Genomic DNA, 22,615 nt, shown 5'->3' with positions numbered 1-22,615 from the left:
GCAGTCTCTATTTCATTTATTTCTGCTCTGATTTTTTTCCTTCTACTAACTTTGGGATTTGTTCTTTTTTTCTAATTCCTTTAGGTGTAAGTTTAGGTTGTTTATTTGAGATTTTTCTTATTTCCTGAGGTAAGCTTGTATTGCTATAAACTTCCCTCTTAGACCTGTTTTTTGCTACATCCCATAGATTTTGGATCATTGAATTTTTTGTTTTAATTTATAAATCTATTTTACCACTCCTTGGCTTTGATTGGAATTTTTAGTACATTCATGTTTAATTTAATATTAACAAGGTGGGATTTACTCCTACCATTTTGCTATTTATTTTTGGTGTGCCTTGTATCTCTCTTATTCTTCTATTCTTCCACTATTGTCTTCTTTCGTGTCAAAAAAGATTTTCTAGTAGACGATTTTAGTTTGTTGTTTATTTTACTATATATTTTCAGCTGTTTACTTATTGGATGTCCTGGGAAATACAATTGATATCTAACCTTAATAATATAGGACACATTAATACCAATTCTGTAATACATAAAAACTTTTCTCCAATATAGCTATGTTACCTCCCCTTTCTTTTGTGCTAATATTTTCATACAAATTACACTTTATACATTGTAATTTCATCAACATAGTTTTATAACTATTGCTATGCACAGTTTTCTCTTGACTCATACATAAAGAGAAAAGAGTAACAAAATACATTTACTCTATCTTCTATATTTGCATATATTTCTCTTCCTGGTGGCATTCACTTCTTCATGTGGATCAAGTTACTGCTTAGTGTCCTTCGATTTTCACCTGGAAGACTCCCTTTAGTATTTATCGTAATGCACTTTTGCTAACAACAGATTCGTTCAGTTTCTGTTTATATGGGAATATCATAATTTTCTCTTCATTTTTGAAGGTTAATTTTGACAGATATAGAGTATTTTTGATACTTTTTATTCCCCCCAGAACTCTGAATATGTCTCTTCAGTTTTGGGGCCTTTGTGCTTTCTGATGAAAAGTCAGTTGTTAATCTTATTGAGGCTCTCTCGTACATAATGAGTCAAATTTTCTTCTTTTTAAGCTTCTCTTTCTTTTTCTTTCAGTAGTTTGTGATGTTTCTAGGTGTGTGTGTTTCTCAGTTTGTCTTCCTTAAAGTGTGTTGAGGTTATTGGGAGTGCAGATTAATGTTTTTCATCAAATGTGGTAAATGTTATTTCTTTCCCTTTCTTTCTCTCCTCTTCTGGGATTCCCACTATGTGTGTAGTGTCACTCTTGTTGGTGTGCCACAGGTCTCTGAGGCTTTGTTGATGTTTCTTCATTCTCTTTTCTTTCTGTTTCATAGACTGGATTATCTCAATTGACCTGTCTTCAAGTTCACTGACTCTTCTGCCTGCTCAAATTTAATCTTAAGCCATTGTAGTAAAATTTTTATTTACTTATTATTGTACTTTTTTATATCTTTATTGGAGAATAATTGCTTTACAAAAATGTTGTGTTAGCTTCTGCTGTACAACAAACTGAATCAGCTATATGTATACATATATTCCCATATGCCCTCCCTCTTGCATCTCCCTCCCACCCTCCCTATCCCACCACTCGAGGTGGTCAGAAAGCATCGAGCTGATCTCCCTGTGCTAAGCATCAGCTTCCCACTAGCCATCCACATTACGTTTGGTAGTGTATATATATCAGTGCTACTCTCTCACTTTGTCCCAGCTTCCCCTTCCCCTGCGTGTCCGGAAGTCCGTTCTCTACATCTGCATCTTTATTCCTGCCCCGCCATTACTTTCATCAGTACCGTTTTTTTAGATTCCATATATGTGCGTTAGTATACGGTATTTGTTTTTTCTTTCTGACTTACTTCACTCTGTATGACAGAGGCTAGGTCCACTCACCTCATTACAAATAACTCAATTACTTTGCTTTCTATGGCTGAGTAATATTCCATTGTATATATGTACCACATCTTCTTTATCCATTCATCTGTCAATGGACATTTAGGTTGCTTCCTGTACTGGCTATTGTAAATAGTGCTGCAATGAACATTGTGGTACGTGACTCTTTTTTAATTATGGTATTCTCAGGGTATATGCCTGGTAGTGAGATTGCTGGGTCGTATGGTAGCTCTATTTCTAGTTTTTTAAGGAACCTCCATACTGTTCTCCATAGTAGCTGTATCAATTTACATTCCCACCAACAGTTCAAGAGGGTTCCCTTTTCTGCATACCCTCTCCAGCATTTATTGTTTGTAGATTTTTTGATGATGGCCATTCTGACCGATGTGAAGTGATACCTCATTGTGGTTTTGATTTGCATTTCTTTAATGATTAGTGATGTTGTGCATCTGTTCATGTGTTTGTTGGCAATCTGTGTGTCTTCTTTGGAGAAATGTCTCTTTAGTTCTTCCACCCATTTCTGGATTGGGTTGTTTGATACTGGGCTGCATGAGCTGCTTGTATAGTTTGGAGATTAATCCTTTGTCAGTTGCTTCATTTTCTAATATTTTCCCCCATTCTGAGGGTTGTCTTTTCGTCTTGTTTATGGTTTTCTTTGCTGTGCAAAAGTTTTAAGTTTCATTAGGTCCCATTTGTTTATTTTTGTTTTTACCTCCATTACTCTAGGAGGTTGGTCAAAAAGGATCTTGCTCTGATTTATGTCATAGAGTGTTCTGCCTATGTTTTCCTCTAAGAGTTTTATAGTGTCTGGCCTTACATTTAAATCTTTAATCCATTTTGAGTTTATTTCTGTGTATGCTGTTAGCAAGTGTTCTAATTTCATTCTTTTACATGGAGATGTTCAGTTTTCCCAGCACCGCTTATTGAAGAGACTATCTTTTCTTCATTGTATATTCTTGCCTCCATTGTCAAAGATAAGGTGACCATATGTGTGTGGGTTTACCTCTGGGCTTTCTCTCCTCTTCCGTTGACCTATATTTCTGTTTTTGTGGCAGTACCATACTATCTTGATTACTGTACCTTTGTAGTATAGTCTGAAGACCGGGACCCTAATTCCTCCAGCTCCGTTTTTCTTTTTCAAGATTGCTTTGGCTATTCAGGATATTTTGTGTTTCCATATGAATTGTAAAATATTTTGTTCTAGTTCTGTGAAAAATGGCGTTGGTAATTTGACAGAGATTGAATTGAATCTGTAGTTTGCTTTGGGTAGTATAGTCATTTTCACAATATTGATTCTTCCAATCCAAGAACATGGTATATCTCTCCATTTGTTTGTATCATGTTTGATTTCTTTCATCATATAGTTTTCTGCATACATGTTTTTGCCTCCTTAGGTAGGTTTATTCCTAGGTAATTTATTCTTTTTGTTGCAGTGGTAAATTGGAGTGTTTCTTTAATTTATCTTTCTGATTTTTCTTTGTTAGTATATAGGAATGCATATATACTAACAATGTGCATTAATTTTGTATCCTGCTACTTTTCCAAATTCATTGATTAGCTCTAGTAGTTTTCTGGTGGCACCTTTAAGATTTTTTTATATATAGTTTCGTGTCATCTGCAAACAGTGACAGTTTTACTTCTTCTTTTCCAGTTTGGATTCTTTTATTTTTTTTACTTCTCTGATTGCTGTGGCGAAGACTTCCAAAGCTATGTTGAATAATATTGGTGAGAGTGTGCACTCTTGTCTTGTTCCTGATCTTAGAGGAAATAGTTTCAGTTTTTCACCATTGAGAATGACGTTGGCTGTGGGTTTGTCATATATGGCCTTTATTATGTTGTGTTTGGTTCCCTCTATGCCCAGTTTCTGGAGAGTTTTTATCACAAATGGGTATTGAAGTTTGTTGAAAGCTTTTTCTGCATCTATTGTCATATGGCTTTTATCCTTCAGTTTGTTAATATGGTGTTTCACATTGATTGATTTGTGTATATTGAAGAATCCTTGCATTCCAGGGGCAATCCCGTCTTGCTCATGGTATATGATTCTTTTAATGTGCTGTTGGATTCTGTTTGTTAGTATTTTGTTGAGGATTTTTGCATCTATGTTTATCAGTGATATTGGCCTGTAATTTTCTTTTTTCATGACGTCTTTGTCTGGTTTTGGTATTGGTGTGATGGTGGCTTCAAAGAATGAGTTTGGGAGTGGTCCTCCCTTTCCTGTATTTTGGAAGAGTTTGAGAAGGATGGATATTAACTCTTCTTTAAATTTTTAATAGAATTTGTCTGTGAAGCCACCTGGTCCTCCACTTTTGTTTGTTGGAAGATTTTTAATCACAGTTTCAATTTCAGTGCTTTTGAGTGGTCTGTTTGTATTTTCGATTTCTTCCTGATTCAGTCTTGGAAGGTTTTGCTTTTCTAAGAATTTGTCCATTTCTTCCAGGTTGTCCATTTTATTGGCACATAGTTGCTTGTAGTAATCTCTCATGATCCTTTGTATTTCTGTGGTGTCATTTGTTACTTCTTTTTCATTTCAAATTCTATTGATTTGAGTCTTCTCCCGTTTTACCCTGATGAGTGCAGCTAATGGTTTATCAATTTTGTTCATCTTCTCAAAGAACCAGCTTTTAGTTTTATTGATCTTTACTACTGATTCCTTGTACTTTTTTTTTTTTTTTTTGGTACACGGGCCTCTCACTGCTGTGGCCTCTCCCGTTGCGGAGCACAGGCTCCGGATGCACAGGGTCAGCGGCCATGGCTCACGGGCCCAGCCACTCCGCGGCATGTGGGTTCCTCCCGGACCAGGGCACAAACCTGCGTCCCCCACATCGGCAGGCGGACTCTCAACCACTGTGCCACCAGGGAAGCCCTCCTTGTACTTTTTAACTACAGAAGTTTTAATTGGCTCTTTTAAAAATATCTCCAACACTCTATTTTTATTTGGTAACACATCATTCTTATTCTCTCCTTTAGTTATTAGGCATGGTTTAGTTTAATTCTTTGAACATATTTAAAATAGCTAATTCAAAATCTTTTTTTTTTTTTGAAAGTCCAATGTCTGGGCTTCCTCCTGAATAGTTTCTATTGATAACCTGTTTTTTTTCTTTTTTTTTTTTAACATCTTTATTGATTGTTTATTTTTGTTTTTATTTCCATTAATCTAGGAGGTGGGTCAGAAAGGATCTTGCTGTGATTTATGTCATAGAGTGTTCTGCTTATGTTTTCCTTTAAGAGTTTGATAGTTTCTGGCCTTACTGTTTTTTTTCTTGAGTATGGGGCAGTATTCTCTGTGTGACTCCTAATTTCTTGTTCAGAAGGGTACATTTAGAAAAATATAATGTGACAACTCTGAAAATTAGATCCTGTCTCCCTTCCAGGGTTTGTTATAAGTGACTCTTATTGTTCTTTGTTTTTTGACCTCCTGGACTATATCTGTCTTAAAGTCTGTACTTTTTGTTGTGTGAAGCCACTGAAGTCTTTGATAGCTTAGCTTAGTGTTCTGCTAATGATTGGACAGTGATTTTATTAAACAATTTTAACCAATAAGTCTCCCAGCTTTTGCTGAAAGGCTTTGTGTGTGTTTTAAGGCATGCCTTCAACATTTGGGCAGTAAATTTACAATGCTGCCTTACCATTCTCTCCTTGCTTGTACAGGGCCTCAAATTCAGGCAGAAGAGAGAGATTAAGGCCTTTTCAAGTCTTCTGTGGGCAAACACACAACCCAGAGTGTGCATATATTTCTTTGCATGTATGTGTCTTTCTAGATTTCTTGGAATAATTTTCAGCTTTGCAAAGACCCCTATGAGTATGTCTTTCTCTAATTTGTCATTCTTTTTTTTTTCTTAGCAGGTGTTTTGTTCATCCACTTTATAAGTCCAATTAGTACATCACTTCAGGTCACCACAATCTTAAACAATTTCAGATGATTGTTTTTGTAAATGCTCCAATGGCAGCATAGTTTACACAGAATGAGCTTTGCATTAAGAGAAGCAAAGACAAACTCTAAGAATGGAGCTTTCTGTACCTGTCAGACTGGACAAATAGTAATCATCCTCTGAGAGTGGGGCCTTGTGAACCTCCAACCCGGTTCTGCCCTCTCCAGTAGCTGCTAAACTGTTGGTTTTCATAGATACTGTAGTTGTGAGGCTGTTGGTTTTTAGCGTTATTGCAGAGATTGCAGAGCTGGAAAGAAGGTGAGTTGATTAGGATAACTTAATATATCACAAAATTCACTGTTTTTATAAAGATTCACTCTTTTGTCTTGAATATACAACCCTTAGATTGTTAAGCTTTAGTTAATTTATATAGTACTTGTGATATATATATATATATATATATATATATATATATATATATATATATATATATATATATATATATATATATATATATATATATATATATATATATATATATATATATATATATATATATATATATATGAAACAAAATACTTGGATCCAGAATATATAAAGAAATTTTATAGCTCAATAATAAGAAAATAAACAACTCAATCATAAAACAAACAAACATTTGAACAGACCCTTTATAAGAAAAATTATTACAAATGTCCAATAAGTACATGATAAGATACTCAGCACCGTTAGTCATCAGGAAAATGCAAATTAAAACTATAGTGAAATACCACTACACACCCATTAGAATGGCTAAAATTAAAATTAAGCAGTAAATAACCAGATGCTGGAAAGTATGTGGATCAACTGAAATTCTCATACATTGTTGATAAGAATACAAAATGGTACAATGGCTTTGGAAGACAGTTTAACCTTTTCTTATATAGTTTAATATACATTTACCAACTAACTGTAAAACACATTCATTGAGCTCCTAGGGTGCACTCCTTGGGAAAAGTGAAAACATATGTCTCAGAAAGAATTTTACATGAGTGTTTATAGCAGTTTTTATTCGTAATAGTGAAAGGCTGGAAACATCACAAAAGTCCCTGAATAGATGAATGAATGAATTATGGTATATTTACACAATAGGATACTACTTAGTAACAAAAAGAATGAATTACTGATTCATGAATTACCAAGACATCCTGCAGACTTAAATAAGTTGGAAATAAAAGAGGATATTCCGTATGATTCTGTAGAAAACTATAGTGATAGAAACCAAATTGGGATCTATATAATATGAATTAGTTAACTAATCGATCCCGTTTATATTCTGCCTCATTCCCTGGAAACTTCAATTGCCTAAAAGGCCCTATCCAACTACATTCTAAAATGAGCTAGGAAAAGATGAGGGAAAAACATCATAGAAGACACACGGATAAATAAGAAGGTGATTGAGGGAGAACTGACAAAGATAGCTTGAAAAATTATGAGATAGTGGCCTTGTGGGTGGGGGTGGGGCAGTATCAGGGGGGATATAAGGATGAATTTACATGGTTTGGAGTGGTGCAGCAAATTTTAGGACGATAAAGAAATAAATGTCCCATCCATGATAAGCATTTCTAGGTTATGTGTTGATTCTTTGTAGTCAAGAAGTCACCCAACACATTAATCTAAAATATATGTCTTTCCTGGCATTTCCCTCAGTACAGAGGCCAAATAAATGAGACCTTCTTTCCATGAAGAGCTGTTAATTTGTGTTTGTATTTTCGTGCATGTGATTTGCTTCATGGTCTCAGTTTTTGGGTTTGTTTATAAGGTGAGGATAGTAATACCTACCTTTAGGTACTTGGGAAGAGTAAATGAAAAGTGTTTGTGCAAAGTCCTTCATAAACATTTTCAGGCTCTGTGCAGATGTAAGGTAGTGTTTGGAAATCCAAGAAATCTGGAGAAGAGTGTTGGTGCAAATAATGAGAAAGGGAATGAATATAACTCCTTTCTCACTCCATGCCTTTACTTACAAAATACTATAAATGTTGAAAATCATAATATTTGTGGTTTCTAAAATGTTCATATAAGTCTAAATGAGGAGTGATTTATAACTGTACCTTGCTCAGCTCAATTTACAAAATCCTGGTATTTGTGAAAGGACAGTACAATGAATATCATATTTAATTTCCCTGAGTAAAACAGAGCACATGGGAAACTCTGGCCTTGCATTTTTTTTGCTGCTGGCCAAAGAGGCCAGAGAAAAGTTTTCCAGATATGGAGGCAGTTTTGTGTTCTCTTTGCTGATGAAATGTGGAAGGCAGGGTGTGCATGCTCCTCTCACATTTATATGGCCTGATTTGAAGTGGAAAATGTGATTCTAAAATGTGGAAATTTGAAAACGAATGGTAACCTGGTCTGCAGTCTCCAATCTCTGTAAAGTATTATTATTATTGTTATTATTGCAAATTACGTGTTCAGAGGGTCAAGGATCTAAATACTAAAAATAAGTACTCCTGAAAATGGGACATAGGCAAGAAGATAATAAAATTCTTGGCATGTTTATCTGCTCCAGACAAATGCCTAAGCATGTTTTATTGTTTTTAACCATGATAGCCTAACCATGATAACTTTTCATTGAAAGGACTGTTGTTTGCATTGTCTCCCTTTCTGTTAGAGTGAGAGCAGAAACTTTCAGTAGCTTGTATATCTGATAGATATGAAGGTGGAGGATGATGAAGCTAAGGAGTGAAAGAAGAAATAGGAAAAGGGGACCAAAAATTACCAAGAAGCTTGGTCTTTCGTAGAATATGGTCTTAATGTGTTACTTTAGTTGGTGACAGCAGTGCTCCTCAAACTCTAAAGAGCATATGAATCCCCTAGGGATTATATAAAAATGCAGTTTCTGATTTTGTAGGTCTGGGGTGTGGCCTGGGAATGTGTATTTCTATCAAGCTCCCAGGTGATGATGATGCTGCTGGCCTGAGAACCACTCTTGGCATAGCAAGATTGGAGGTTTGGCTGGATATACCGGTGAATGTCATATTTTAAAAATTTCAATAAGGATAATTTGTCAAAATGGTAGCTAATTATGATTTAATTTTATATCATCATTAAACTTCTGTGTAATAAAATTCAAAATCATTGACCAAAAATAAAAACATCTGTCTGGCCATACCACCCTCAATTTTTCATCAATTATCTCCTTATTTTAGGTCCTGTAGTGCATACTCTGTGAGCAAGTTAAATTTGTCCCTCTGCCAGATAGTATCTTAACCCAGGCTGCCATCTGGTTAATGTGTAAAATGTCCAGCTGTTACTACCTATGTTGTCATGGGAAATGCCCTAGAGATGCAGACAGACCACTGGGCTTCTAGTTACAGCTCTTCCAGATAGCTCTGGAACCTGGAGCTATTTTTTTCTTTGTACAATTATTGTGGATATTTCTTTGGTAGAGGTAAGAAAACGTCTAGTCCATTGTCCATAATAGGCACTCAATAAAGCTTAAGGAGACTCTCTTAGGAGTACAACTAAGTAGCTTTAGGTCTTACAGGCTTTGGGTAGAACAGGTCATATAGGCCAGGGATTGAATATAAAATATGTACCATGACTTAAACAAAGGACTTCACTAAGCTGCCCTACTTCATCTTTAATGTGTGGTTTTAGTTGCTCAGATTTTCTACTGAAGGTCTGGTCTTTGGTTTAACGTCTTGCAATGCAATTTGCTACCTGCTAGGAGCACTTCCCTTTGTTTTTCTCCTGTCTGCTCTAACAGAGATGAGGAAATCAGACAAAAGGCAGCAGTATTGACCATTTCTCCTGTTTCCCTTCCTTTACAGATTACTCCTCTGCTGTTCAGAAATTTTCCCAAACGTTGCAGTCCTTTCAGTTTGATTTCATTGGAGACACTCTGACTGATGACGAGATTAACATTGGTAAGTCTTCAGCTACATATGGCCATGTGCCTCTCATAGCAGGTCTGAGAAAAAGCAGCCTCCTTGGTCTGTGGGTATAGAAAACTTGGGCATCTTTAATCCCTGTTGTCCCCTGTTGTGCCAAGTTCCTGGGAGGCTGCTTAAGAAACATAAAGAAACATTCCCTTGTAGTCCCATTTCCTACTCACACAAAAGCAATCAAAAGATATCCCTTAAACCTCCACTGAGGTCTTTGACTCTGTCTGCAGGGGAATTTTTCTTTAAAGAATCTAACCCATGAAAATAGATGTTTTTGTGAAGGATAAAGAGTGATTTTTTTTTGTTTTTTTTCGCAAAATAATTTAGAGTAAGGTTCTTCTAAGGAACAAATTCCCCGAGAAAGTTTAAAATTAGCATTTATATATGTACAGCTTTTAAGGCAACAGGAGATTTGGCATCTCTCTTTGGGAGCTGAACTTAATAACTTGCTTTGTGAGCTGCATGATGTTGGACAAGATATTTCCTCTCTCTGAGCCTTAGTCTTGTCCTCTGTAAAATGTGGTTAATATTTATCTCTCAAGGATGTTACAATTAGGAGATTGAACAGTGGAAGTAAGAACTTTGTGTTTGTTATGAAGTTAATTATGGCCCTTGGGCCAATCTTCTCTGCCACATTTTTTTGTAAATAAAGTTTTGTTGGAACACAGACTTAACTGGAACACAGTTAAATATTGTCTGTGGGTGATTTTGTAGTACAACGGCAGCATTGAGTAGTAGTGGCAGAGACTGCATGACTTTCAAAGCCTCAAATATTTGCCCTCTGGCCATTGAAAAAAAAAGTTTGGTAACCACTGAGTTAATTGTCCTGGTCCGAACGTGCATTGGAAAAGAATTTCCAGACACAGGGCAGAATGTAAAGAAGGTAGAATTTATTAGAGGGAAAGGTCGCTGCCAGAACGGCAGCCTGACTTCTAGTAGTCTGGGAGAGTCGAGCCGGAACATGTGCTATTGATCAGTTTTTATAGCCAGAAAACAAAGGAATGGTCCGAGGTGAAAATTTCATTTACTTATTGGTCGAGGCACATATACCTTCCTTCTATGGGGTGCGAGTGAGGCAGGGCATATGCCCTTCCTTATTTGGGACAGGTCCAGTTGCCCAGGTGGGCGTCGCCCAGGTGGGCTCAGGAATTTTGTAACCATCCTGACATGGTGGGGAGGGAGACTAAGAGTCAGGTAGGGGGTGTAACGCTGAAACTTTTTCAGGCAGGGTTGTCCTTTGTCCTTGAAGCACCATTGTCCTTGCAGTACCACATTAAAGAGTTAGTGTAAAGCATTTGCTAGATGAGAGCACAGAAATAGTGTGAACGATCTAATGTCACCAAAACAATTATATTTATGAGCCCAAGAACTAAAATATAAAATGTATTATTATTATATTAAATGCTCTTTGCAGTAAATACGAATAATATATAAAGGTATAAAGTTACCTGTAATAATAAGATATTTCAGCACAGAAGCAATGTATTGGATGTATTGGCATATTGTCTTTTAACTCTCTTTTGTACATGTATCTGTTTTGTGTATGTGTAATTTAGTTCATACTAAGTACATAATTTTATCTAATTTCAACCTGACATTTCATCAAGTATTTTCTCATGTCATTTAAAAATTTTCATAAGCTTCATTGCATGGGGCAAGGACATTGTTTTGTTCATTACTATTTCCCTAGCATGTAGAGGAGTACCTAGCATATAGTAGATGCTCAATACATGTTTGTTGAATGAATGAGTAATGGATGCATTTGAGTTTCATTCTTATAGGAGCTATACTTTATATATTCTTCAACTGTTGTTAGAAATTTAGCTTTTTTCCAATTTTTCATGTTTATAAATCATACTGCAATGAGTATTTTTATGAGGTTGATGACTGATGTTTTGGATAAATGTGGCAGTGTAACTAGTGAGGCAGACATTTGCATTTGTATTATTTCTTTATTCACCCCACTTCATTCTACTTCTGCAAATCTATCTTGGTCTAAGGGCATGGCTTATTTAAAAGTTAATATTGTGAGAGTCAGATAGTCCAAGTTTGAACTCTAGCTTTGCAGCTTATTAGCTGTGTAATCTTGGAAAGTGACTTCACCTCTCTGAGTGTTACATTTCTCATCTGTAATATGGGGATGAGGTGATCAATGCCATGTGTGCACAGTGCCTAAATAAATGTTAGCTATTTAATCATTATTATTATTTTAATCATTATTATTAATATAAGGTTTTGTTACTTTGTACCTTGCAATGGACTGAATGTTTTTGTGTCTTCCACAAATTCATATGTTGAAATTCTAACCTCCAATGTGACGGTATTAGGAGGTGGGGCCTTTGGGAGGTAATTAGGTCATGAAGGTGGAGCCCTCATGGATGGGATTAGTACCTTTATAAAAGAGACTCCAGAAAGCTCTCTCACCCTCTTTCCATCATGTGAGGATACAGTGAGAAGTTGGAAGTCTGCAACCTGGAAGAGAGCTCTCAGGAGAACCTGACCTTGATCTCAGACTTCTAGCCTCCAGAACTGTGCAAAATAAATTTCTGTTGTTTATAAGCCACACAGTCTATGGTATTTTTCTATAGTGTCCTGAACTCAGTTAAACACAAATTGGTACTGAGAAGTCTGGGGTGCTGCTATAACAAACACCTAAAAATGTGGAAGTGGCTTTGGAACTGGGTAATGGGCAGAAACTGAAAGAATTTTGAGGTGCATGACAGAGAAAGTCTAGATTGCTGTGAATGGAATTTTAAAGGTGATTCTGGCAAGAGCTCTGAAAGAAGAAAGAGTGGTAGGAAAAGCTTCAGTCTTCTTGGAGAATACCTAAGTAATCATGGACAGAATATTGGTAGAAATATAGATGGTAGAGTCCATTCTGAGGAGGTCTCAGACAGAGAGGAGGAACATGTTATGGGACAATGGAGAAAGGTGATCCTTGTTATAGAGAGGCAAATAATTAGGCTGCACTGTTTGTGTTCTAGTGTTTTTTTGGAAGGTGAAACTTGCAAGCAATGAAATTGGATATTTGGCTAATGTGGTTTCTAAGCAAGTGTTAAAGGAGTGGCTTGGTTTACCCTGACTGCTTATACTAAAATGTCAGAGGAGAGAAATGAAGAGAAGGTGAAATTTTTAAGCAAAAAGGAACCAGAACTTAAAGATTCATCCATATTACAAAAAATGAGAAAGTGTATTTGGAAGAAAGCACTAAAGGTATGGTAGACGTACCATTTGATAAGGAGATTAATGTGGGTGTGAACCATGGATTTAATCAACTATCTCAACAAAAGCTAGGAATAGAGATGGGATTATACCAGCAGAAACACTGCCAGCTAGGACTAAAGGAAACAGAGAAAACAAGACAAAATGAAGGAAAACTTATTAGATCCTATAGGACCAGACCATAGAGTAATGTGAACCTGCACTATTCTTCTTCAAAACAAGGGAAGAAGGACCCTGAAGGTGATTCAGAGATCATCAGGGCTGCCACTCCCACCCCAGGTGTAGGGGTATGGCCACTCTGCAGAATCCTGAGGATACACACAAACCTCTCTCCCCATGCCTCTTCCAGGCAGAGAACCAAAATGTGTGGGGCCATTGCAGAGAGCCACAGTGTGGGCAGCCCTCCACCAAACTGTGGGGGTGATGTTGCTACTCCAGTGGGTCCAGAAGGCTAGACTGCTGCTACAGTGGGTCTAGAAAGCAGAGCATCAAGCCAAAGAGCATTATTCTCAAGACTTAAGATCATATGGAACTTGCCTTGCTAGATTTTGGGCTTGCTTGGGACCTATCGCTCCTTCCTTCTTTCTTTTTGGAGCGGGAATGTCTATCTTATGCATGTCCCATCATTGTATTTTGGAAGCACATAAGTTGTTTGTTTTCACAAGTTCACAGCTAGAGAGGAATTTTGCCTCAGTATAATTTGTACCTTGAGTCTCACCCATATTTGATTTAGATATTTAGATGAAATTTTGGACTCTAGACCTAAAAGTTGATACTGGAATGAGTTGACTTGTAGGGCTGTTGGGATGGAATTAATATATTTTACATGTGAGAAGGACATGAATTTTATGGAGCAGGGGATGGAATGCAACAGACTGAATGTTTGTATCTCCCCCAAATTCATGTTAAAATCCAGTCCCCAGAGTGATGGTGCCAGGAGGTGGAGCCTTTGGGAAGCAAATAGATCATGAGGGTAGAACCCTCATGAATGGTTTTAGTGCCCTCATGAAAGGGACCCCAGAGAGCTCTCTAGCCCTCTTTCCATCATGTTAGGATACAGCAAGAAATCAGCAGTCTATAAGCTGAAAGAGGGCACGCTCCAGACCCCAACCATGCTGGCACTCTGATATTGGACTTCCAGCCTCCAGAACTGTGAGAAATTTCTATTGTTTATACACGACCCAATCTATGGTATTTTGTTATAGCATCCCAAACTAAACATATTTCTTTCTTAAAAATAACTACTACTTGCCTATCAATTGGTAACCTTGAAGACTGCAGATGCATGGTATGTGGAATTTCATAAATATGTCTTTTTTCTACTAAAAAAATGTCAGACTAGGCTTCCCTGGTGGTGCAGTGGTTGAGAGTCCGCTTGCCGATGCAGGGGACGTGGGTTCGTGCCCCGGTCTGGGAAGATCCCACATGCTGCGGAACGGCTACGCCCGTGAGCCATGGCTGCTGAGGCTGTGTGTCCGGAGCCTGTGCTCCACAACGGGAGAGGCCACAACAGTGAAAGGCCTGCGTACCGCAAAAACAAAAACAAAAAAAAAGTCAGACTTTGAACAGGTGCCCATTTTCCCTAAAGCCAACCAACAGATCTGAGATGTGTCCCATATCTTCTTTTATGTTGAACTTTGTGCTTCAACTCTCTCACCCCTCTGAAACCCACCATAATTATCAACTAGTACCAGCAGCATAAAAGAGTGTGTGAGCTTGAGCATAATGGCTTATAAACAAAAATAAAAATGACCCCCTGGTGCTGCCAGGTTCTTGTTGATGTCTGCTGGCTGTGACACATTTGCTTCTTAATGTATGCTTTACAGTAACCCTTTGACTCAGTTATCATTTGCCTGCCAATTCCAGAAACTCCTAGTTATCATCTGACCATTGCTTTTAGTGATGCTGACTCATAAACTAATGTTTATTGTTGGGGACTGAAAAGAGATTTTGAGAATTTCAATGGCCTGTCATAGTCATTGGCTTTGTTGATTTTGTCATTTTGAAAGCTGGGATGTGTGGTGTTAGTGAGACGAACAACCGATGCTCCACCGGCTGAGGCTGAAGCTCCTTAGAGGCTCTGAGAAGCAGTCTTCGAGATCCTACTGGGAGGCTATTGTTGGGAAAGAACAGTTGCTTTGGAAGTGGAAAGAACAGAGTGTGCCATGCCCTCCAATTGCCAGTACTACTGGCCCTTCTGTTTCACTGGAAAAACTGGTAAAGGTACAGTTAGGATGGAATTTTGGGCTGAGCTTTTAGATTTCACATTACATGTGAAGAGGGCCTTGCAGTTCTCCCCATAATAGATTTTTCATGGTTGCTGCAAGAGGTAATCAGTAGCATTAACCCCACTGTAGATTCCAGTTGTGTAACAGAGATGGTAGTGATTCCTAGAGGATGTAAGGGAAAGCCTGAAGCTTCTCTGAAGAGTTCCTTCCCTTGATGGTCAGCTCTTGGACCTCACAGTCTGTGTACAACAGAGACAAGTGGGAGGAAGTATCTCACTGCCCTGACCATGACATTTGTCACTGCTTTAGAGTGCGACATCTGTGCTTTCAATTAGCATTGCCTGGCCTTTTCTCTACCTCTATGGCCCAGTAACAAAAGGAAATGACAAGTGTTTAGGTAGTGTTGTATCTCCTTCAGATTTGAGTTTTATTTATTGGCTATGAGATCTTGGCAAAATTACTTGAGCTTGTTGAGTCTCTGTTTTCCTCATTTGTAAAGTAGGCAGTATAACCTACTTCCCAGAATTGTGAGGAGTAAATCAGATAAATACATGTATACATGTATCAGAGGGTGTATATAAATCATTTGTCTCAATTCCTGGTGATCCTACTAGGAAGGTGGTAGAACCTAATTTTTGGAGAAAGCTGTTAGCTTGAAACTATATTTCCCGACTTAACTACAAGAGGAAAATGTAAAATGAGATGTCAGTGTTTACAAGGATCTAGTTCAGTTATTCCTAATATAGCTTTGTATCAGAATTACCTGGAGAGCTTGTTGATCCAGAGTCTCAGGACCCGTGTTAGGTGAAATGAATCAGTTTGCTTGTTTATGCCTGGAGAAAGAAAATGCAGTGATTTTAAATCTCAGACTGCAAATCAAATTTCTAGTCTAGTCATCAACATATTTGAAGAAACTCCTTTGTGGACCAAGCAGATTGATTTAAGGTCAAACTTACAGGTAGAAAGTTCCATGAGCCACCCATTACTGCTTTATAGGAGCAGAGGACTCAGGTAAAATTCTACATTATCTATTACCCCAGCCCCCACACTTTTATTCAACATGAATATTATTCATTGCTGATAGTTCACAGGCAATCATAAACCTGATTGGGATGCAGCAGGGCTTAAGAAATAGTCGCTTGAGGACTTTTGTTGATGTTTTTCTGACCACCTTTTGAGGTTGCAAAGGTCAGTTGTTTTAGGGTCCTGAAAATCAGACACCCTAAAAGAAGAGGTATACCCTAAATGAGAAAGAAAAATATTAATATAAAAGTTAAAATTAAAAAAAAAATTATTTATTTTTTATTGAAGTATAGTTGATTTACAATGTTGTGTTAGTTTCTGGTATACAGCAAAGTGATTCAGTTTTATATACACACACACACACACACACACATATATATATATATTCTTTTTTATATTCTTCCATTATGATTTGTTACAAGAAATTGAATATGGTTCCCTGTGCTATACAGTAGGACTTTGTTGTTTAACACAAAAGTTTGTATTAAAGAAAAGAGCCAGGAGTTGAACACTGAGGGTCCAGTGATTTCTAAGTGATCAGTGGTGGAAAATTTTTTGATTATGTAGTGCCGCTCATTGGAGTTTCTTGAACCTCTCAAGGTGGGATGTCAGTCCTCTTTGTGATATTGTCCACATTCCTGGCAATCTTTCATATAAGGGCATATATGAATTGAGCATTTCACCTGACTTCCTTAGTCCAGACAGTAGTTTGTCCAGGGAAAATTCTAGCCCAGTGCATGGTCTGCTGTGGTGGTGAGCACTTAGAGGTTTATATCAAGTCATCAGGTTTCAGTTCACAGGTCTTCTTCATATCATGGGGAAAGGGTCAGTTACAAGGTGACCTGGAATCCTTATAGGGATCTGGATCATCAGGTCTTAGTTCTTCATGACTCCAGATCATATGAGAAGGGGAAAATTGGAATTGCTAGTTTGGAGGATTATAACTAGATATTGGAAAAAATAGAAGGGATTGAAAATTTGCTAAATATTTACAAATTGGGAAAGTTGGCTGGATCCAGTTCAATTTACAGATAGATACCAAAACTGTTTTTTTTTTTTGACAAGAGGAGGAAGTCGTTTAAATCTCAACCAGACAAGACAGGGTGTGCATGTTTGTAAGTTACCCTCAATTAACAAGAGATGCAAAAGTTCAACTAGCTCAAAGACAACAGGGTAAAACTCTGATAATCCAAAAGGGTGTGCTATAGACAATGCATCATTTTCCATTGAAACACAAAAATTCTCCCTTTTGATGAAAGTTAATCTCAAAGAAACAATATTCTTGATTAAAAAAATAAGGCTGGTCTCATGAGATTTCGCCTAATTATTTGTACTCACAACAAAGATAATTATTTGCCATATGGGTCTATTTAAGTTTGCTTTGCTGGAAGTTTTCAGAAAGAATCTAAGATTGGATTTTTAACAGCCCTTTGAGACTAAGAAGCCAAGCCAAGAATTATCCACCAGATTTCACCTGCAGTACCTAAAAATTTGGGTGGATTCTTCTCTAGATACCCAGCATATCCTAAAGTTTTTGGGTCTGCCAGGAAGAGACTTTCCTTACTCACCTATAAGGCCAAGAACTCTGTAACCCGGTGTCAGCCTGGTTTTTCCACGAGGGCTTTGTAAGCATTGTTGGTTCTGTAAAGTCAACCTTGCTCCTTAAAAGTATCTGGTCATATCTGATTCAATGAGCATCATTTTCATATATGTCATTCCAGGTAAGGCCTTGGTTGCAAAAACCAGTGTTCCAACCCTTTCCGGATAATAAAGAGGACAGACTCTAATTAAACCTATGTAAATAATTATATTGTTATGGAAATAAGAATAATATGAGTTTCTGAATCCTAGATGGGATTAGGCAGAGATAATGCCACTTACAAATGTCATTTACAAATGAATGTCATTTCATTTCAACTTACAAAAACATAATATTCTAAATTGTTATGAGTTATAGACAACTTACAACATAAGAGAAATGGGTTCCTTATATATTCAAAAAATAGAACATTATAACATCAGTAATATTCCAAACAAAACCCTCAATCATCCTTCATTAGTTCATTCAGTCCTAAGTAGTTCTTGTTTTACTAGACCTTGCATTAGCAAACTCATGAATTCATTTGATTCTCAGAGTTCTCAGAATCCTGAATCAATTCACTGGTATGATCTCAAAGGTCATTAAAGGGTGCCATCAGAAACCTGTACACAAAAGGATTGGTACAGTGCTATTCTCTGGGGTTCTGAGAAAGTCCTTCTTTGTTAACAATGAAGTATGCTGCCCTGTAGACAATTACAAGTGCTTTTAGGGATGCATTAGAATAAAACATAAAGTATCTATAGATGAGGAAGAGATTTACATAGCTGTGACTAACTTACTACTGGTAATTTTCAAAAGTGAAAGATATGATGAGAGTTCATTATAAGAATAATAATGCAACTGACAAGGACATGTGGCTATTTCTGTGGTATGCAGAACAAGATAAATATTAATCTAAAAAAGGTACTGGACAAAATATTTGTAAACGTAATGATGTCTATGTCCAAAGAAGAGTGGATATTACATCTAATTTATAAAAATGGATGAATACAATATTTACAAAAAATCTTCAGATATACGGTAATTATAGTGGCATAATATGCCAACCATATAGTTAGAATATACCAAGACTACATTAAGAATATCATGTAATGAGAAAAAATAATCTGGAGTACTCCTAAACATCTCTATATTAATAAGATTCCAAAGGTAAGAGAAATGAGTGCCCAATTAAAACCACTGATTTGAAGATGCTGATTTCAAGTTAAAGAATTAATGTTATAATTAAGTTACCATTTAAAATAAATTACAACTAATGACACTGTAACTGTTTTGTAATATCAGGCAAGGTAGCACCAGGATTCTAATAAATAGAAACATATCATGCACAATGAGGGCATTGACAATTTTTTAGGAGCTTCCTGTACCGCATATAATATCTATAATATGTGTATTAAAACATTTTACCTATACAGATTTAACCCAGGGAAGGCTAAGAATTTCTTTTGATTTGACAGTGCTTCCTGTGCAACTCAAATGATAAAATCCAAAGTACCAAAACTGTGCACTAGCTAGTTTAAGGAGTTCATTATATTGAGACTGTTAGCATAGGGAAAACCTTCATTAATGAGGAACATTTTAAAGAAAAGGAAGGAAACTTGGGGGTATTATAGAGGCAGGTAAACAAGAAAGTCATCTGTGAGTCTTATGGGAGTCATGAGGGAGGATGGAGATGGTCCTTTGTGGTTTACTTGTTTTTCAGAACATGAAAGGGTGTTTCTTAATAGTCTCTGCTGTCCTGGAGCCCAGGGTTCAAAGTAAGTTCAGCATTGTCAGTGATCTAGGATTCACAAAGCAGGGCATAACCCAGAGTGCTTTCAAAGGGAAGTGTCAGCTCCCAGGGCCCTCTGAGTTCTTCCCATGGAGGTGTTGATTGAAAAGATGACACCCATGCAGAATGAGGAGACTGCAAGGCATGAGTGTCACCCTCTCCAATTCTCATGAACTTTTCATACCCTCCTGCCATGCTTCCCATCTAACTTATCTGTAGACTGCTGCTTAGGTGCCAGCTAGCATTGAGTACGTGGTCTAAAACAATCCCAACACATTCCTGATTGTGGACTGTGAGATTAGGTGAAGTGAATGTCAGTTTCCCAGGAACGTCCTTCAAGAGGCTCAGGCTTCAGGCCTGCCTGCCATTCACTCCTGCCCCATCATAAAGGTCACATAGACTCTTGTAATTGCACTCTCTGAGCTTTGCTCTCTATCTTGTCTTTGCCACTATCTTATATCCCTGGTAATGACCCTTCTAACACCTTGGCTCACTGGTTCTCTATGGAGAGTTGATAGGAGTTAGGCACATGGTCTTTTAGGTGGCTGGATCTGGGTACAGATTTTGACCTATCCATTTGTTAGCTATGTGATCTTAGTTTTCATTTTTTAAAAAAATATTGAGTTTATTGGCATTTCTGCATTATAATAAAAATGTGGAAAAAGAGAACACAGACTATTAAAAGTTTCATTTGCTGAGTACCTACTATGCGCAAAATTGTTTGCATGCATTATCTAATATTCAGAGCAATTCTTAAGAGGTTGACTGAGGCTAAGAAGGTTAAGGGACTGTTTGCAGATGACATGATACTATACATAGAAAGTCCTAAAGATGCCACCAGAAAACTAGTAGAGCTCATCAATGAATTAAGCAAAGTTGCAGGATATAAAATTAATATACAGAAATCTGTTACATTTCAATACACTAACAATAAATTATCAGAAAGAGAAATGAAGGAAACAATCCCATTTACTATTGCATCAGAAAGAATAAAATACCTAGGAATAAACCTGTCTAAGGAGGTAAAAGACCTGTACTCGGAAGACTATAACACACTGATGAAAGAATTTGAAGATGGCACAAACAGTTGGAAGTATATGGACTGGAAGAATTAATACTGTCAAAATGCCTATACTACCTGAGTCAATATACAGATTCAATGCCATTGCTATCAAAATACCAGGGATATTTTTCACAGAACTAGAACAAATAATTTTAAAATTTGTATGGAAACACAAATAGCCAAAGCAATCTTGAGAAAGAACAACAGATCTGGAGGAATCATGCCTTCCGACTTAAGACTATACTACAAAACTACAGTCATTGGCACAGTATGGTACTGGCACAAAAACAGACAAATAGATCAATGGAACAGTATAGAAAGCCCTGAAATAAAACCACGTGCTTATGGTCAATGAATATATGACAAAGGAGACAAGAATATACAATGGAGAAAAGACAATCTCTTTAATAAGTTATGCTGGGAAAACTGGACAGCTACATGTAAAAGAATGAAATTAGAGCATTCTCATAACACCATATACAAAAATAAACTGAAAATGGGTTAAAGACCTAAACGTAAGACCGAAACCATAAAACTCCTAGAGGAAAACATAGGCGGACCACTCTTTGACATAAATCATAGCAATATTTTTCGCATCTATCAACTCCAGCAAAGGAAATAAAAGCAAAAAAACAAATGGGGGCTTCCCTGGTGGCACAGTGGTTGAGAGTCTGCCTGCCGATGCAGGGGACCCGGTAAAAAAAAAAAAAAAAAAACAAATGGTCCTTAATTAAACTTAAAAGCTTTTGCATAGCAAAGGAAACCATTGACAACATGGAAAGTCAACCTACTGAATGGGATAATATATTTACAAATGATATGCCTGATTAGGGATTAATATCTAACATATATAAACAGCTCATACAACTCAACATTAAAAAAAAAAAATTAAAAATGGGTGGAAGAACTGAATAGACATTTTTCCAAAGAGGAAATGCAGATGGCCAAGAGGCACATGAAACAATCTCAGCATCACTTACCATCAGGGTAATTGAAATCAAAATCACAATAAGATATCACCTCACACCTCTCAGAATGACTATCATCCAAAAGAACACACATAACAAATGTTGGCAAGGATGTGGAGAAAAAAGAACCCTTCTACACTGTTGGTGGGAATGTAAATTGATGCACCACTTTGGAAAACATTATGGAGGTTTCTTTAAAAAAATGAGAAGTAGAACTACCATATGACTCAGCAATTCCATTCATGGGTATATATCTGAATAAAAAGAAAACACTAATTTGAAAAAATACATGCACCGCAAAGTTCATAGCAGCATAATTTACAATTGCCAAGTTGTGGAAGCAACCTAAGTGTCCATCAACAGATAAATGGGTAAAGAAGTTGTGGGGTATGTGTGTACACACACAGAAACACACACACGCACACAAAATGGAATACTACTCAGACATAAAAAGAATGAAATTTTGCCATATGCAGCAACATGGATGGACCTAAGGATATTACGCTGAATAAAATGAGTCAGAGAGAGAAAAACAAATACTGTGTGATATTACTTCTATGTGGAATCTAAAAAATACAACAAATTAGTGAATATAGCAAAAAAGAAGCAGACTCACAGATATTGAGAACAAATTAGTGGTTACCAGTGGGGAAATGGAAGGGGGGGCAATATAAGTGTAGGAGATTAACAAGTACACGTTATTAGGTATAAAATAAGCTACAAAGGTATATTGTACAACAGGGCATATAGCCAATATTTTATAATAAGTATAAATGGCGTATAACCATTAAAAACTGTGAATCACTGTATCCTACACCTGTAACTTATGTATTGTACATCAACTATACTTTAATTCAAAAAAAAAGCAAAAGAAACTTGCACAGGTTAATATAGCTAGTAATGAGCAGTCCTTTCCACTCAAAGAACCACAATTGTGGTCTGAAGGAACAGCTGTGAGGCCTCTTTACATGGCTCCCTGTGAGCAAGTGAAACTAGACTAAGAGCAAAGGAATAAAAGGACATCAGAGTCCAGGAGTCTGTGTGACCTGGTGGGACCCCTTGCCC

At 36.9% G+C, this 22,615-nt stretch overlaps 1 protein-coding gene across 1 annotated transcript in view; it reads left to right on the top strand.

Moving 5' to 3' along the window:
• OPHN1 (oligophrenin 1) overlaps nt 1-22,615 on the top strand; it is a 450,814-nt gene that overhangs the window by 50,549 nt on the left and 377,650 nt on the right. The window contains exon 2 of the mRNA XM_024737336.1: nt 9,562-9,657. Within this exon, the coding sequence (XP_024593104.1) occupies nt 9,562-9,657 (96 nt within the window). The remainder of the gene's footprint in view (nt 1-9,561; nt 9,658-22,615) is intronic.

Source organism: Neophocaena asiaeorientalis, unplaced genomic scaffold (assembly GCF_003031525.2).
Source record: "Neophocaena asiaeorientalis asiaeorientalis breed wild unplaced genomic scaffold, Neophocaena_asiaeorientalis_V1.1 scaffold372, whole genome shotgun sequence".
In the NCBI taxonomy this organism is placed as follows: domain Eukaryota; kingdom Metazoa; phylum Chordata; class Mammalia; order Artiodactyla; family Phocoenidae; genus Neophocaena; species Neophocaena asiaeorientalis.
This window is presented reverse-complemented; position numbering and strand designations above follow the sequence as displayed.